Genomic DNA, 16571 nt, shown 5'->3' on the forward strand with positions numbered 1-16571 from the left:
AGACTTTTACCACTATGAAGACATGATCATAAGAGTACCATGAAAATTCGTAGAGCTCAAATTTTCAAATATCAGAAAGAAAAAAGACAACTAAATAAAAAAAAATTTACAAGAAATATTGTGCCCATATACAAAAGACTGGAAAAGCAAAATGACATTTAAAACTGATAAATACATCATTTAAATTATGCTAGAACAGCACGGAATTTAAAAACAAGACTGCTCTCTGTATTGCGAGACATTACAATTCTTCAGCTTGTGTTTTTTTCTTTAGCATCAACACCAACAGAAAAGAAGCACACAACATACTGGTGTGAAAAGAAGTTTGGGGTTACGTTTTCTTGCAGAGTCACCTTGCCTCTGAAACTGGTGAAGCATTAACACCACAACTTTCACATAAAGAGCTGGCAGATGCTACACACACGTGTAAGCTGTCGATCCCCAGAAGGCTGTGATCATAGCTGGCAGGTGCCACTATGGAAAGCATCTATTTCATCAGCTGGCCTTGTGTGCAGTTTGCAGTTTGCAGACTTACCAAAATAATGTGAAATTGCTTCAAGGCTGTAAATTGTCTCTATATGGACATTTGCTAACTTGTGATATTCTTCAAATCCTTGATCAGGATTTGCTGGAAAATGTACCTGATCTGCAGTCCCCTAAGTCAAGAGGGAATTTTGCCTGAGTAAGGACAACAGTCAGGTGCCACATTCACACACAGAGTATGCTTGCGAGATTTTTCCTTGGCAAAACATGACAATTTTTTCTTAATTCAAAAGCAAAACACCAAGGGTATTCCACAGCAGACTTGTGCTCATATGATAAAAGGAAAATTGCATCCCCTTTGCTCAGCCCGAGATGGAATTCTAACCCACAATAATCTAATACTTGTGATACGATCACAATTTCAGATCTGGCAGTACAGGGCCTATAATCCCAAGGAATAAAGTCTTTTAGTCAGGCCTGGATGCTCCTTCCTCAGACACAACAAGTCATAAATAACGAGCTGGAATAAGAATGTCTAGGTTACACCTGCTCTGTTTTTCTAGAGGACCCAGAATCAGCACCAAGGATACAGATACCCCACACCAAGCATCTCTTCACACAAGCCTCAAGGACAGAAATCTGGGAGCACCTTCTAGCTCACATCAGAATGTGCTTCATCTCCATCTTTCAAGTAGCAGCTGAGGGCAGAGCAGAGCAAAAGTGATACAATCTTTTGATATGCCATGAGACTGCAGTAGCCATAAAACTGGTATTAGTGGAAAAAAAGCATGATGAAGGCAGAGATGCATTAGTGACTCACATTACAAAAATAGTGTTTGCTAATTTAATAAATTTACATCTCTATATCTGTGAATGACAAGTGTTTATACCACATGTGGAAGGCACCCTAGGTGAAGCAGTTTTTCGGTATTTGTTTACAATTCTGTGAAAATACATACAAAGTGTCAACTTTCAAATCAAGATTGCGCATTATAATGAGAAATAAATACTTACTTTACTATTTTATTGTGGGTTCCTGAACCCTTACAAATTTCAACATATACAAATAGTTTCAAAACGACACTAACACAGAAGAGAGTATGTCTAGACAGATGTAATGATTACCTAAGTCATTCGTTATATTATGTCATAAATGTTGTGTCTTAAGTATAGAAATAATTTTAAAATGCAATAAATTGGCCACAATATATAAATCAAAATATTTTCTTACTTCAGAACTGTGCTGTATGAGTTAAAGCTGGATGAACTGTAGTGCTAAGATACATGCTCCCTCCACAATATCCAACAAGTAGAAATTGGTAAACATTCAAGATTAAAGTATAAACAGTAGAAAAATGAAGGTAGCAGTTGCAATAAAAGGGGGCTAGCCAGAACCACTTTAACCTGTAGACATCAGGATAAATGTGACATTACTAAAAATATTTAGACAATACTACTTTGGGGATTAATAGATTACCAAAGGCGATAAATCAGTTTAGTTTAGAGAGGGTATTTTCTTTCAAACACATGAAGGTTTTAAATACGTCTATTGAGACATTTGTCCAAAGCAAAAAAAATACAATACCCTGAAATTTCCCATATTCTAGACAATAGTCCATGACAGTCAGAAGAGGCAGATGATCATACTCCATTCTGTTGCTCACATACAGATGTTATTAAAACAGCTGTAGGGACCAGCCCCAATCAAAAAAATACAAAAAAACCTCACCCAACACAAAACAGATACTTGGATAACCTGGCTATTCCTTTTTTTGCAAGTGTTCCTATGTCCTCATACTGAATTCGTGAATATAGTTTCCATATCCTCCCATACATGCTAACTGGCTTTTTAAAATTTGACCCATGAAGTCCACGGTATACAGATAAAACCTTCATCATAAACACAAAGCTCTACGTGATAAATATGTCAATCAAGGTAACTATGTATATTGTATATAAAATTAAATATCTTCTGTTTGCCAAGTATAATTTAACTATTTAACTATCTGTGGCTAGTTATAAAAAAATATTTATTAACCCATAGAGATTAAAACACAATTTCACTAACTCATCCATCCAGCACATCTGAAAGAATGGCACTGGGGTTCTGGATAGGTAACTTTATCTAATCACATTCTCATGATAAATAGACAACTTTGATTTCTGGGCTTATGTAAGAACACTTGTTTGGGGGGTTGGTTGGTTTTTGCTTTGTTTGTGTGTGTAGTTTTGTTTTAGTTTTATACATTATGCCCTAAAAATATTATTCTTACTTATTTGGGGCTTTTTGGTTTTTCTCCTCACAAAAGACAACAAGTAGGAACATTTACAAACTTGTCATGAGACATGAAAGTAACAGATACAGAACAAGGAGTAAGGAAGAATGGGGTGGGAGGCGGGAAGGGTCATATTAATAAAACCACGTATTAGATAGACATTTGCTGTGCCTGCACATCCCCAAAATAGCGCAAAGATGCCAAATAGCAGATTTGTTCAGGGACCTTAAAGTTCATGAAAAGCTAGTGGTTAATTCATTCATAACAGTCCACATGCAGCTTGCAGCAGATCAATTCTCCTGCTGTGTTCCACAGCATGTCAAGAACCAGTAAGTCTGCTGTGTTAAGAAGGGGCAATCATCGTATGATACAAAACTATTTGCAGGGGTGGGGGGGAGTAAAATAAGATTATCTCAGGGAGGATGAGAAACTTTCCCCAGTGTTCCCCTCTTCTTTCTAGACTCAACAATGAAATACAAATAAAACAACAATAGATCGTATCATGAGATGCATGGTGAAACACGTGTCAAAGCCTACAAAGAAGCACCCCACATCACTGATTTTATTTAAATCGCATCCAAGAGATATCTAATAAGCAAAAGATGAGAAGCTGCTTCTAAGATAGAGCTCATTGCTGATGCCATGCTTCTGAATAGAAAGCAGACTGAAACACAGGCATCAAATCTCTAGAGTCAGTACCTTGTCTTTCTCAAAAGGCAGAGGTAGATGAATCTCTAATCTTCTCAAGCTCTTAAGTATGTGGCTCCTACCAGAAAGCTTCCCCAGTGCAGTGTACTGGCTGGCTTCCAAAGTCCTAGGGGAAAGAATAATATTTCCCCCAGCACATCCAGCCCAAACATCATCAGCTATCATAAAAGGGCTAAGTACCATACTCCAGTAAAAAGATGTTGACACAGTATTCTTATGTTCCTTTTACTGAAGCAGACACTATACAGATGAATGAAGAAGGCTTAACAAAAATTAGATGTTAAAACAAGATGGATGAGGCATGAATATAGAAAATGGAAGGAACAAGTGGAGAGTAAGAAGGAATCAACCTTACTAAGAAGCAATTAAACTGTGAAATCAGTTCTTAATTACGGCTTTAGAAACTTCAACTGTAGACAGTGTGCACATCATTACAGGAATGTATGATGAACTAAGGCTGACAAATCTGAGCATACATGGCATTGAAAGGAAAACATATATTCTTACAACACTATACAACAGTTATTATGCTGTTGCTCCAATCATATCTTAGGCTTCAACTAATCTTTCAATGTGCATAGGTTGCAAAATTTGCTGTCATTTTTACACACAGAAATACATGGAGACTGCACGTTGAAGGCTTAGTTTGACAGAAGAGGACTAATCAGAACCAGTTTCAAGCACCCCATTCCTTCAAGATTCAACTGTTTAATTTAGTTTTATTTACAGTGGGGTTTGAGCCTCTTTATGGAGCTAAACAGCACTATGTGCTCGGAAATTACAAGCAAGACTGACTGACTGAGAGAAGCAATTTAATGTCACCTTTCTACACAAGTTTCCAACAAAAATTTAAACTTTCTATCCTATTTTCTTCCTTCAGAGCTTTTCTATGATGACTGCGGTTTGGGTAACAGTCTTAAAATATTACCACCTCTTCAATACACCAGGTGGGCACCAACCATGTATACATCACATGATATGTTTCAAATTTAGTTGTCTCTCATGTGCCTTCTATATAATCCAAACAGTAAATAATGTCTCTGTAGAGTAATAAATGCTTAACTTAAATTTTTAGAAAGTATATACTGTACACTACTAAAATCATCTTTGGTCCCGAAAATAAGGAAATTACAAATTTACATTTGCTTTTCTGTTTTACAAAGCATATCATATTTTAAATTAATACTCTCTCTGAATTCTACCCTGAAAGCTCTGTAAAGCTCAAGTCATGATGTAAGTAATAAATAACAGCATACTGTTCTCAATTCCAGAAAACTTATTTCATATGTAAAAGCACTCAAGGTCATTCAGGTATACTATACTACATGACGAAGTATTACATTGTATGAGAAGTAGAACTGTATGATTCTGCATTTGTCATTCCAGCTAAAAGATCACAAAAGCTTTTCATGATCTCACTACAGAAAAAGTTTGGTAATGTTACCCTTTTTCTAGGCGAGGAAAGGTGTAAGGATTTGAAAGATACCAAATTCATAAACTGAGAGATGTACAAGACTGCCCACATCTCTGGAAAAAACCAGAATCAGCACAGGGAGCACAGGAGAGCAACAGGGTGTTCTCCAACATATGGACCATTCCAGTCCCTGTCATCACCCAGCCAACAGGATACACTTCTAATGAAAACCCTGTGCGGTGTAGCAGCTAATTCCATTTCTTCATTTCAGATGAGGGTTCCACTCTAACAGTATGGATCTTCTGGAGGACAAGATTCTGTATTTGAGTAAAGGGTTTGTAGGGTTTTTTGTGCATTTTGTTTTGTTAGCTTGAGTTTGCTTTCAGTTTTGTTGGGTTTTTTGTTTGGTTTCTCTTTGTTTTTTGTTTGTTTGTTTTTTAACAATCTTTATATAAGCCACTTTAAGGCCAGTGTACAACTCCAGTCTAGGTATGCCACTTTTAAAAAGGTTCTTTTAATAGTTGAAATTATCTACAAGCTATCCTTGCAAACTTTGCCAATATCAAGCAGAGTCCTGAAAAACAGCAGGGCTATAACAACTGTACTGGCAATAAACAACTGTTTTATTTCATACCACATTGAACATGGAACTGTCATTTGCCTTTCACGAAATGCACAGTAATCCTGGTGAGACACCATCCCAATAACGTGACTGTGTTCTAAACCCAACACTAGTGGCTGGCTTAGATGGTTCCATCTTTCTTCAGAACTGATGTTCCCTTTGGCATTAACTTTCACTGAAGTACCATAAAATGTCACTACACTAACTGGTTAACTATTGCTTGTTAAAAAAATGCAAGTTTTCTTTAACCTCATTAGTAATTCTTTCTGAATTTTAATCTCTGTCCTAACCATTAAGATGAAATGCACTGCAGACATCAGCAAACTGAAAAATCAAGAGGCATCAGTTTTCTCACCAACTTTTCACGCATCAAAATAATTCTGTTGCTTGATTCAAACACTGCAATGTTAGGTTCATGTCCATCACTACCCCACTTCCCTCTGGCATTAAAAAAGCCCATGCATTTCTATTGAACTTCTGTTTGGTATAATCTGCTTTTCATGTTTAAGAGTGACCTATCTGCAATGTCTTGCGGATTGTTCTTAAGACTCCACTTAACTGCATTAATCCAATTAAGAGTGTGCCTACATAGGAACACAATCCAAAAAGTGTTCAAGTCAAATGTGAGAGAAATTCAGGCATACATGGCATACAGTTTCAGAGATTTCATCAGTTTATACCAAAAAAGAATTCAGCTCCAGAGCTCTGCTCCCACAAACATTTTCTTCATGTAATATGCAGGCATTGCATATTCCAAATAATGGATTACATAGATATGAACACCAATAAAAAAATCCAGAAAAATATCAAAGGACATCTTCCTAATAACACTCTGATACTGTCTCACCAATTTCTGCAGATATTTTTTGATTAGTGAAAATATACTTTTCTTCCCTGGAAGTACAATTAAAATAAGAAAACTTCAGTTAAGTAAAACTATTTCTAAATAAATCAACACAACCATATCACCCTCCAATTATCTAAACTCATTTTCCAAAGAAACATTAGGGAAAAAATTTTGCAGAAACATCCAATAATATTTTTTTTAAAAAAATCAGTTTTATCTACTACCAACAGTTTTAATTTTAGAAGACACAACCAACATTCCGAAATTGAAAGTATTTATCTTACATGAATCGCAATAATGCAACCTTAGAAACACTTTATAAGGACATCATAATTTTTTGCTAGTTCTTGCTTACCCTAGGCTTCTTGGAAAGGTTGAACCTTAAAAAACAAAACAAAACAAAAAAAGCATCATGACTGGAATGTTACCCCTTCTTTCTCACTGTGCCCTTCAACCCCCTTTTCTCTACCAGCATATTTATTTTCCCATTTCAGAAAGAAAAATAGATCTATCCCAACATTAGTAGAAAACTACCTACTTGCACTGCATTATGGCAACCATTCAGAGAAGGCACCAACATTGCACGCAAAGTTCAGATCTGGACACGGTCATGCATGAACTGAATATGGCAATTTCAGAGTAACCCATGGGGTAAGTACCTCGACTCTACATCCATCAAACAAAAAAAGCAAAACGGTTGTCCATTTCAGCCGCGTGAGTGCACCGACAGTGAAACTGCAGGAGATCTTTTAGATGAGAATTGAGCTGCACTGCTGAGGCTGCATGAGGATGGATACCGAGAGTTGGGGAACATGATGCGTGGCTCAAGTTATTGCTATTTGCTCCTCGCTTTCTTTTTGCATGTGTTAGGTTAGCTTTTGGTGGATTGCTCTCTTCTTTTAACCAACCAACGTAGTGCTGGTCTTAGTGTTTACAACAGACAAAGAAACAGTGGCAGAACATGTATATTCAGAACTTGCACTTGGGAGAGGGAAAGAAAGTACTGTGCAGTTAATCCAAAACAATAACATACTTCAAAACATATATATAATATATATTATATAAGCTATATAATATATGTGTATATATATGTGGCCATCTTAAACAGATCTTGCTTTTGAATGACCAACATTTACTGCCTTTATGACAACAGCTTCTGACTCAATCCATCTCTGCACATATGCAGGGCTGGGCATTCTTCGACACCATCTGATCTTCCTTTTCTTCCTTAAATAAAGATAAACCCCTTTATTCCATGAGGGAGTTAAGCACTTCTTTTCCCTTTGCAGTCCCATTTGAATGTCACCTTCATGCATCCAGACGCTGAATCTCAGGGCGATGATCTACTTCTCTGGATTCTGTCCGAGCACGTATGTAATCGCTGGTCTGCCGACTATTTTGTTGTCTGCTGGTCATTCGCCACTTTTTAATAGCTAAATATGTATTCACAGCATACACTGCCATTGCCAAGAAACCAAATATCTACAAGAAGTAGAAAAAATTGTCAAAGAATTTTTGGAAACAAGAACAATGGTAGTTTCACAATAAATCCCTCAGAAGCTTAGTTTTCTACTTTATTTGCACTGACAAATCATCATGGCTTGTAAAATTGATGTTTCTGTTCTTCAATGACCTAGAGAATCTGCAAAAGCAACTAAGATCAATGATGCCAGAAAGTAAAGTTCTCTGCTACGAACATGACAATTAAATCCTGCAATGCAACTTCAATGGAAGAATCTCTTATAAAGAACAAAGCTCTTCATCCAACAGCTCATTCTTCAGGGTGTACGTAACAATAAATGAATGACAAGAGAACAGATGACCAGTCCAGACTATTGGCCTGAAGAAGGAGCTAATTTGCTGTCCTTCTTGCAGGTTTCTGCAGAACTGTTATGTGATTTTCAGTTCTCAGGTTTGAAAAGGAATAAACAAAAAAACAACTCAAGCACAGAATTAATTTACTTAACCTTTCTGTTCTAGATTTAAAATCTTGCAGTACTACTATACTCACTCCACAGAACAAAAACTATCTGTAGTGAGCCAGAAGAACTCCGCAAATTATGTGTAAGCAGCTCCAATTTCTGGTGAATTTTTGGCGCTGTTTTCTGTTGGCTTGCAATATAGAGCAGTAAGCTAGCTACAGAGAAAGAAGCAAGGCAAATTCAACTGTTAACGTGTTCTCTGCAAGTTATTTTTCTGTTTGTTCTAGCCTCAAGCCTTAAGACAAACAACTCAAAAGATGTCAGTAATTTTTAAGTCAGAAGTAATGGCAAAGACAACAGGAGCATTCAATGAACATGAGGGAAAAGTTAGTCTTAGTTTTAACAGAAGGTAAAGAGTCATATATAAAGAAGTTCAAATTCTTACCACAGCAGCAATTTCTGCTCCAGTTTTATGGTTTAAAGCAGCAAGTACTACAGAGGCAACGAAAAAGAAGAAAGTGCTGAGTCCAGTGTTGACCAGATCCTAAAAAAATAAATTCATTAGCATTACTAAACAATTATTCTTTGCTTGCTTTTATTAGAAGTGATGAAACAGAAAAAGGTTAGAACAAGAATTCCGGCAATACTTTCCCCACAAAAGAAGGCAAAGACTGTGTCACAGAGGAAACGCAGCAGGTGTGCTCGGCAGCCTGTGAACTGAAGTCAAATACCACATATACATAAAGCCGCAGTGCAGGTTCTGGATGCGATACCTCAATTTCCCACAGTATGAATTAAAGAACCTAAACTGCTTTGAATATTAAAGATTGAGCTGTGTACATGAAGACTCCAGCGTTCAAGTAATAAAAAAAAACACCAGCTGCTTTAAAAGTTTAACATAGAAAAGCACAACAAAACTAATAGTATAATAAAATTAACAGCTGCAAAGTTAAAATGAAAGTCATATTCAAAATGAAGTAAGTTTTAATTGTAAGGGAGCTAACCATGAGAACAACCAAAGATGTACTTAATATTCCACTTTGTTCCTTATCAGCCAGATTATGCTTTTTTCAGACACACATTTTGCACTTCAGTAGTAACATACTTACAGACTAAGTGGATGATGTATAATGCTCTACGATTTATGGGGTGTTGAATCTGTGAGCTTCATGGTCTTGCCAAAGGAGAACAGCACATGCCAGACAGCCAGACCTATCCACAGCCTGACACATTACCAGCTATCTCCATGCTACAAATTGACTGGAGGGCTTCTTGTAGCAAGTTTTGAGATAGTGCAAAATAGGAAATACTGCTGAAATTAGACTGCTGGTGCCTTTATTATGATTCTTTCAGGAAGCTAAAGATATAAGTGTGTTAGAAGCTTTGTCATCATCGCTGGCATTTTACTTTATTGTACTCTTTGCAAAAAATGTCAAATTTGCCCTTGCAAAGAGTCTAACAATTCAAATCTACAGAACTGATTCTATATTGAGGCTCCAATTTATTAACTTCTGCAATTCCATTTTCCCTGTTTAGGTCAAAAACTTTTAATACAATTAATGGGTTTACATTCATAATAAGGCTGGTTTCTTAAAAAAGCTAAAACTAACACATTTCTTCATATCCACAGATCAGATTGTTTGGAGCCTAATAAGTGAAGTGAGACTATCAGTAACACGGCCATACAGACATGTAATGGTAACATCACAGAGGCAAATATAAGCCAAGGTTTTTAATCCAAAATTTGGCACTTACTACTTAGAGCAGAAAGATAAGAAAAAAAATACAACGGTTTTGGACTAAGTCAGAGCAGAAACAAAAGAGAATGAATAAGAATTCAAGAAGTAAAGGACACTGCCTATAATAATGTCGCTTTTTTTCCACGTAATAGAAAATGAATACTCGTGACAATAAAAAGAATAAACTAATTGAAAAAAGATGAGCCATTTCAAATCTGGCCATGATGTAGCTGAAGTTCTTGCTATTATATTTATAGACAAAGTAAAAACCACATCACACAGATAGAAGAATTTCTGCTGAAATTACAGCAACCTCATGAGACAGTGTGCTTTGCCATAAAACACTGTACAAAGCTGCCATCCATAACAGAGAATAAAATCTATGAGCTGAATCAAATCCACTCTAGACTGCTGCTGCTGCTCCCTTTCCCCTTTAAAAAATGACTTGAAAACTGACTTCTGGTCACTTGCAAGATATTTGAAAGTCATTCTGTTCACTCACCAATGGTCCCACTGGTTCAAAGGACACGACCCAAGGACATATATTTGCTATTGCCATCATCAGCTGTCTGTCCCACTCCAAAGGGACAATAAGGCAGGAGGCACCTTACCTTGTGGATGAAGATGGGTCTAGGCTGGGGCAGTATTTTATACTAAAAAAGGGTGAGGCTTTTGTTCTGTTGATTCTGCGATAAAGGTGGGAAACTCTGGAAAAGTGGACAGCATCCTACAGTCTTGCATTTTTAAGGCTCTGGGTAAGTATGATTCCTAGATGAATGAGGATGGAAAACTGAACTGGGTGCTCTGAATGAAAGGCCTGTTAACAGGCCTGAAAACTCCTATTAAGCAACTCCTGGAAGCTGCAAGGCACATTGGCTTCAAACGCTGCCGTGTAGCCCTCCAGTTCAGGACGTTACCAGGCATCAGTAATATCCACATGCCTTTATCCATCACTCTTCATTACTTCATATATGCCAACTTTTAAGAGATATTCAATAAAATTACAGGTTCTGCCTTTTTAGCCCTGTATTTCAACTGCACAAATGACAAGGTACTACTCAAAAGGAAGATGGTGCCATACTGCGATCGTAAGGTGTATAAACAAAAATAATACTAAACTTTATTACTAAACATTGTATGAGTATTTTGCACCAAAATTAAAAAATGGAAACACGGTTTCTCAAGCAAAAATAAGTCCCAGAAAGAACTAAATTAACAGTATTAATTAACAAATGCAACATAACAAATTAATGTAACAAATTACTTTCAGCATCTCAAGCACAGTATGTAAAAAAAAAAGTATTAACACAAGTGACTTTCAAAACCTTTCGTCACCCCTCTGAAGGTCAGGGACAAGCTATGATTTTGAAGAAATGGAAGAAGTGGCCTCAAAATCAAGATTCATATGATTTTATTTTTTTTTTCTTATTATTATTATTTTTGAGTTGGAATACAAGCTCTGTTAGGTTTAGTAACTGCTGCAGATAACAAAACAGGTTGCTGAATGAGTGCTTCTACAATCCCGGTTTCGCTTTCTTTTCTTGAAGATCACCTGTCTATTTCACTCTCAGTTCTTTCCTTGCTGCTCCTCACTGCTTTCCCTGCATGTTTTTCCAATAAACAGTCCTACAAACAGACAGGATCAGCAGTCACTGTCACAAAGCAACAGTCCTTACTAGCAATAACTACCAAATCTTGTAATACTTCACATATTTAAAAGTTTATATTTCTTACAGAATAATGCATCATTTACACCATGCTTCAACAAATCAGAACTGTCCACAAAGATCACTAAGCCAGAGGAAATAAATTCTGACAATTTTTTTTTAAATCTATAAAATATTAATTTTTATCCTTAATAGGCATTGGTGTTTTGACAACAGTAAACATAAAAGTGAAGGATGACTTAATTTCTCATTCAACACCTAAGCAAGCCAAAGAAAACCAAGATGCTTTTTCAAAAGAGAAGTGGAAAAAAAAATAGATTAAAAAAATAAAATCAAAATTGGCCTGTGAAGGCCTTTGAACTACAGCTTTGTAATTACACTCTTCAGAGCCAAGGCTGGCATGTCATCTGGCAGTTTGTCATTCTGGAACTGCATCAAATTTTCTGCCGACTACTTCAAGTGTCAGTTGCTTGCACACAAGGTTTCATCGCTGCAACAACTGAAAAAAACCTCCAAGCCTGCAAAGATGATGAAAGACATTTTCAGGCATTTCTACGTCTTCCAGGAGACACACCTGAGTCCTCGTCTTTCCTCCCTGTAGCAGTGCTTCCCTGGGACTGAGTCCAGGCTAATAAGCTCAGCAAAACTCTTAACTGCCATGCTCAGTTCTGTGCCTCCTTTTTGAGGTTGCTCTAAGCTGAAAAACTGTGCGTTCAGAACTAAACACACACACACAAAATACACTGTCAGGGCTCCAACGGATGCTTAAAGAAAAATTAAATAAAAATCAGTGGTCAAAATCAATTGGAATTTTTTTTTCCCTATACACAGATAAATAGTTTGTTCTACTGGCTGATTAAGCAGTGATTTACATCTGTAATGACTCTGATTTCTCTCATCTTACAAACTCTCATCTAAGGGACCCTATCAAATTCCAGTATTCTCAGCTATTTATTTGTACTTCTCTCCCTCCCCAAGTCATCTCGGTTGTCAGCCCTGAAAAAAAGCATTATGGTGGATCCACTCCGCAGTGACAGCACTTGTCAGCCAGCCTGACAAACCCCACACACCTGCCGGACAAACCACCACCAGAACACAAAAGGTGCCAAACACGCTTCTGTTAACTTTCCTACCCTCTCCCTACTTCTAGGGGGCCATGTCACACAGTTTGGCTGCAAGATCTTAAGCTCTCTCTGTAGATCAGATGAGATTCAAATAATGAATTTTAAGAAAGGCATCATGCAGCCCAACACAAAATCACAGCAAACGTTCTGTTATTAGATAACTCTGGGAGCAAACGTTTCAAAGCAGCAGCTCATGAGTGAAGCAGGAATCTCTGCTGTGGCGTGTTCTTCGTTCCCCCGTGCCACTTGCTGGTCTCCTTGCAGCACAGGCTCCCTTTGAGCCGTGAAGTATAAAGGAAATGGAAATTTCCACTGACAGGTTCCCCAGCTTCTGCATTTTTGCATAATATTGATAGTGCTGCACAACACAGACAAGCGTCTGTTCTTTAACCTCACGGTAACAGACCTGCCTCTTTCCAACACTCAGGCAAAATTCTTTCTGGCCTTTTCCAAGATAGCAGACATCAGACAATATCCACAACACATCAGAAAGAAGACTAACGTTAATAAACAAACAATCCTATGTTGGACAACAGCAGTTGATGGCTTGATACTTTCTAATATGCAGGATCTTTTGGAGGCAAATGGTTTCAAATGGTTCCTAGAAGGTTTGCGATTGCTGTGTTTAAAGCAAGACTTCTTCCTAAATTTAAGACTATTAAATTATTTCAAACATTGTAACAGCCTCTTCTAATCATACAGCTTCTAAAAACAAAGTTTGAGACTCTCCACAAATGAAATACGTATCATAAAGTGATACATATTTTTTTGGCATGTATATTACTGAATTTATACATAAGCAGGAGTAGCTTCCTCCTAAAACACTGAGGAGTGTAGAAGTCTGTTGCTCAGAAGGCAACTCCTCATCTATAGGGGCTTCAAAATTATCAAAGTAACCATCAAAACACAGGAAAATACAAAATATTCAAAGAGGCAAATAATGTATAATAATATACATCTAAATTGTAAAGAACAAAATGTCAAAATAAGAATGTAGAATTGTGGCTGAAGATTTGTTGGCTTAAATTTCCTATTAAGTTTTTCTTACTCATCTTCCATGGGCATTTTATCAGCAGCCTTCAATTTACTGCTCTGTCCATGGAACGACAGACTGTGGATATCTCAAAGTGAAGACATTCCCACACTCCTCTCAGTACCAGTCCTATCAGACTAATGATTGTTAAAATCAGTGAGTGATACCAGGAAGAAGGATGGTCTTACAAGGTAATGGAAGTCAGAAGCTTCCAGTTCTCACTTCCATTAGAGATCTTTGGTACAATGATGGAAGAAACATTTCATCTTTGTTATATAACTGAAAGAATGTGGCATGTGACACCCTGGCAACTTAATTCTACCTCTGTTGATGTGCCAATAGGAACTAAAGCAAAAGCATTTCCAGGGGGTTCCCTTTGCCCTTCAAGTGGAAGCCTGACCACATTGCGTTGCTCCACACTCTTTAGGTTGGAGGTTCAGAGTGTGACCATTGCACTTAAGATCAAAATATTTTCTTTGAAAAAAAATAATGAAAATTCAAACACGGACACAAAACAAAAAAAACCCCAACAAATAATCCACCCCACAACCTGTTGAATTTTAAGCCCTCTTTTCTCTTTTTTTCTCTTTTCTCTAAAAGATCTCTAATGGAGTGCTATGCAGAGACTCAAAGCAGCAATTCTTGTCACTCTAACACCGTAAGAAGTCAGGGTAGCTGAAAGAACTACCAGTTACACCTTGGTATCTGCTGCATCATTTTGGGAAAGGCAGAGAGTCGCATTTAAGCTTCTGTACTTAGGTATATTCAAGAGACTGTCAAAGCATTCCGGTCAGCAGTAAAAGTCACAGGGCTCAAGAACAGAACAAAAGGTACAGACATACAAAGTCAAGGCATTAAACCGAATCTTACAGAGATACAAGTTCAGCTCACTCACAGACACCACACATGCTGCTCTGCAGTCTCTTGAAAAAAGTTTGATTCAATTTACTTTGAACATAAGCTACATCTAGTATCCCCTGTGAAACTGTTTCCATTACACTAGCAAAACTATCACCTATTTTACCTAACACTGATGCACTTCAACACATTTGCTATCATGCTCTAGCACGTGCAGAAGTGTGTAGCACAAAGACAGTCTTCGATTGCAGTTATCAGTGTCAGGCTGTCGTGATGCTCCTCAAGCCACCGAGCTGGCCACAGAAAGAGACTGCTTCCTCTCTGTAGCTGCTGCTTTACAGCTTGTCACAAAGGTAAGTGCGATGGTGTGAGTGGCAGAATGGAGACAAAAGAAGCAAAAGCAAGACAACCCAGTAACATTCCAGTGGTTCCACTGGTTTTGTTTTGCAAGCCACCTAGATCTCCCCCATCTACAGGTACCAGTCCAGCTAATCCATCTACCAAGTACTTTTAGGAAGAGTTCCTCAATAGATCATGCATCCCCAGGGGACAAAGCATCATTAAATTCAATATTACAGTCTCGTTTTTACACAAGTCATTTAGGCTTATAAACAGCTACTGCAAATGCACAAATTGCAACATTAATAAACTGCATTGAAAACAAATTTTAAAAAATTACACAGAAGCCTGAAAACCTCGGGCTGGTCTCCAACAGTACTTATAAAACTACTATTATAAAACAAAACAGAACATAGGCACATATGTATCTGTAACGTTCAAAGAAGTTGATATAAATATTGCCCTTGAAGCTGATAGATCTTTTGCTACAGTGACTTAACATGTTGATTTTGTGACCTGTGTTTATGCAACCCAATCTGAAAGTTTAACTCATAATACTGCATGGAAATAGAGACTTGTACAAAAGGAATGTGCACTGCCAGCAGTTCTCTTCCTAAAACTCCTCATATTTGACAACACATTAAGCATAGCCAGTCAACTTTTAATATAGTTATGCAATTCAAAACACTCGATTTTCACAGAACGCACATAATTTTTTACACTACTACCCAATGATTGTATCAATCTGTGTAGGAAAATATATGTAGCCTGGCTGTTCTAATAATAAAAAAACAGCTTAAGAGAGAACAACGGGCTACTGTAAATGCAGCATCTGACAAAGTTAAATAGCTACAGGCTGCTTTTTTATCCACTTCATCCACAAACAGTAATTGCTGGCATTAGCACAAGTTTTTCCTTCCAAAGAGAATCTACCAGAAGACAATTTTAGTTCTATTTAATATAGTCTAATCTTGCTACATTTTAAAGCTGATTCTGCTGTTAGTATTAAAAATAAGTAAGTTAAATGTATATATTATACAGCATACAGAACACTCATACACAACCTTAAACAACAGTAGAAAGTAACATTCAAAGACCAAATTTAAAAACGATTTGCAGCTATTTTTAACTGAGGATTTGTATGAACTTACAGTAAGATTCCAGTTGATCTGTGGTATTCTTGTGTGAAGATTTAGACTGAACATAAGCAATAGAACTCCAGTAACCACCAATGCACTGCAGCTCACAAACTCAAAGAAATAAAGGCCTTCACAAGGGGAGCATTCCATGATGGTCTCTATGCAGATGAATGCAATCAGTGCCAAAACCTAGGAAGAAAAACAAGTGGAAAAAAATATAAATAGATTTCCACATTTTGAAAGCAGCCACAAGTATTCCTGAAATTTCCACTGGGAACATGATCAGTTTACACTCCGGAATGTGTGATTTTAGTTTATAACAGGGCACTGTCTAAAGAACAAAAACAAAAGCAAATTAATGCAAGACTCTCTGGATATCTCCTGTTTAACAAAGCATATT

General features: G+C 37.1%; 1 protein-coding gene across 1 annotated transcript; it reads right to left on the reverse strand.

Annotated features, from left to right (window-relative positions):
- Positions 1-7268: 7268 nt before the first annotated feature.
- On the reverse strand, positions 7269-16360 carry CMTM4 (CKLF-like MARVEL transmembrane domain containing 4; the record flags this gene model as incomplete). The annotated part of the gene is made up of 3 exons (XM_009870971.1): positions 7269-7832; positions 8718-8816; positions 16184-16360. Coding segments are annotated over 3 exons (450 nt in total), but the record flags the coding sequence as incomplete, so codon positions are not given.
- Between the last annotated feature and the right edge of the window lie 211 nt (positions 16361-16571).

This window comes from Apaloderma vittatum, unplaced genomic scaffold (assembly GCF_000703405.1).
Source record: "Apaloderma vittatum isolate BGI_N311 unplaced genomic scaffold, ASM70340v1 scaffold19166, whole genome shotgun sequence".
In the NCBI taxonomy this organism is placed as follows: domain Eukaryota; kingdom Metazoa; phylum Chordata; class Aves; order Trogoniformes; family Trogonidae; genus Apaloderma; species Apaloderma vittatum.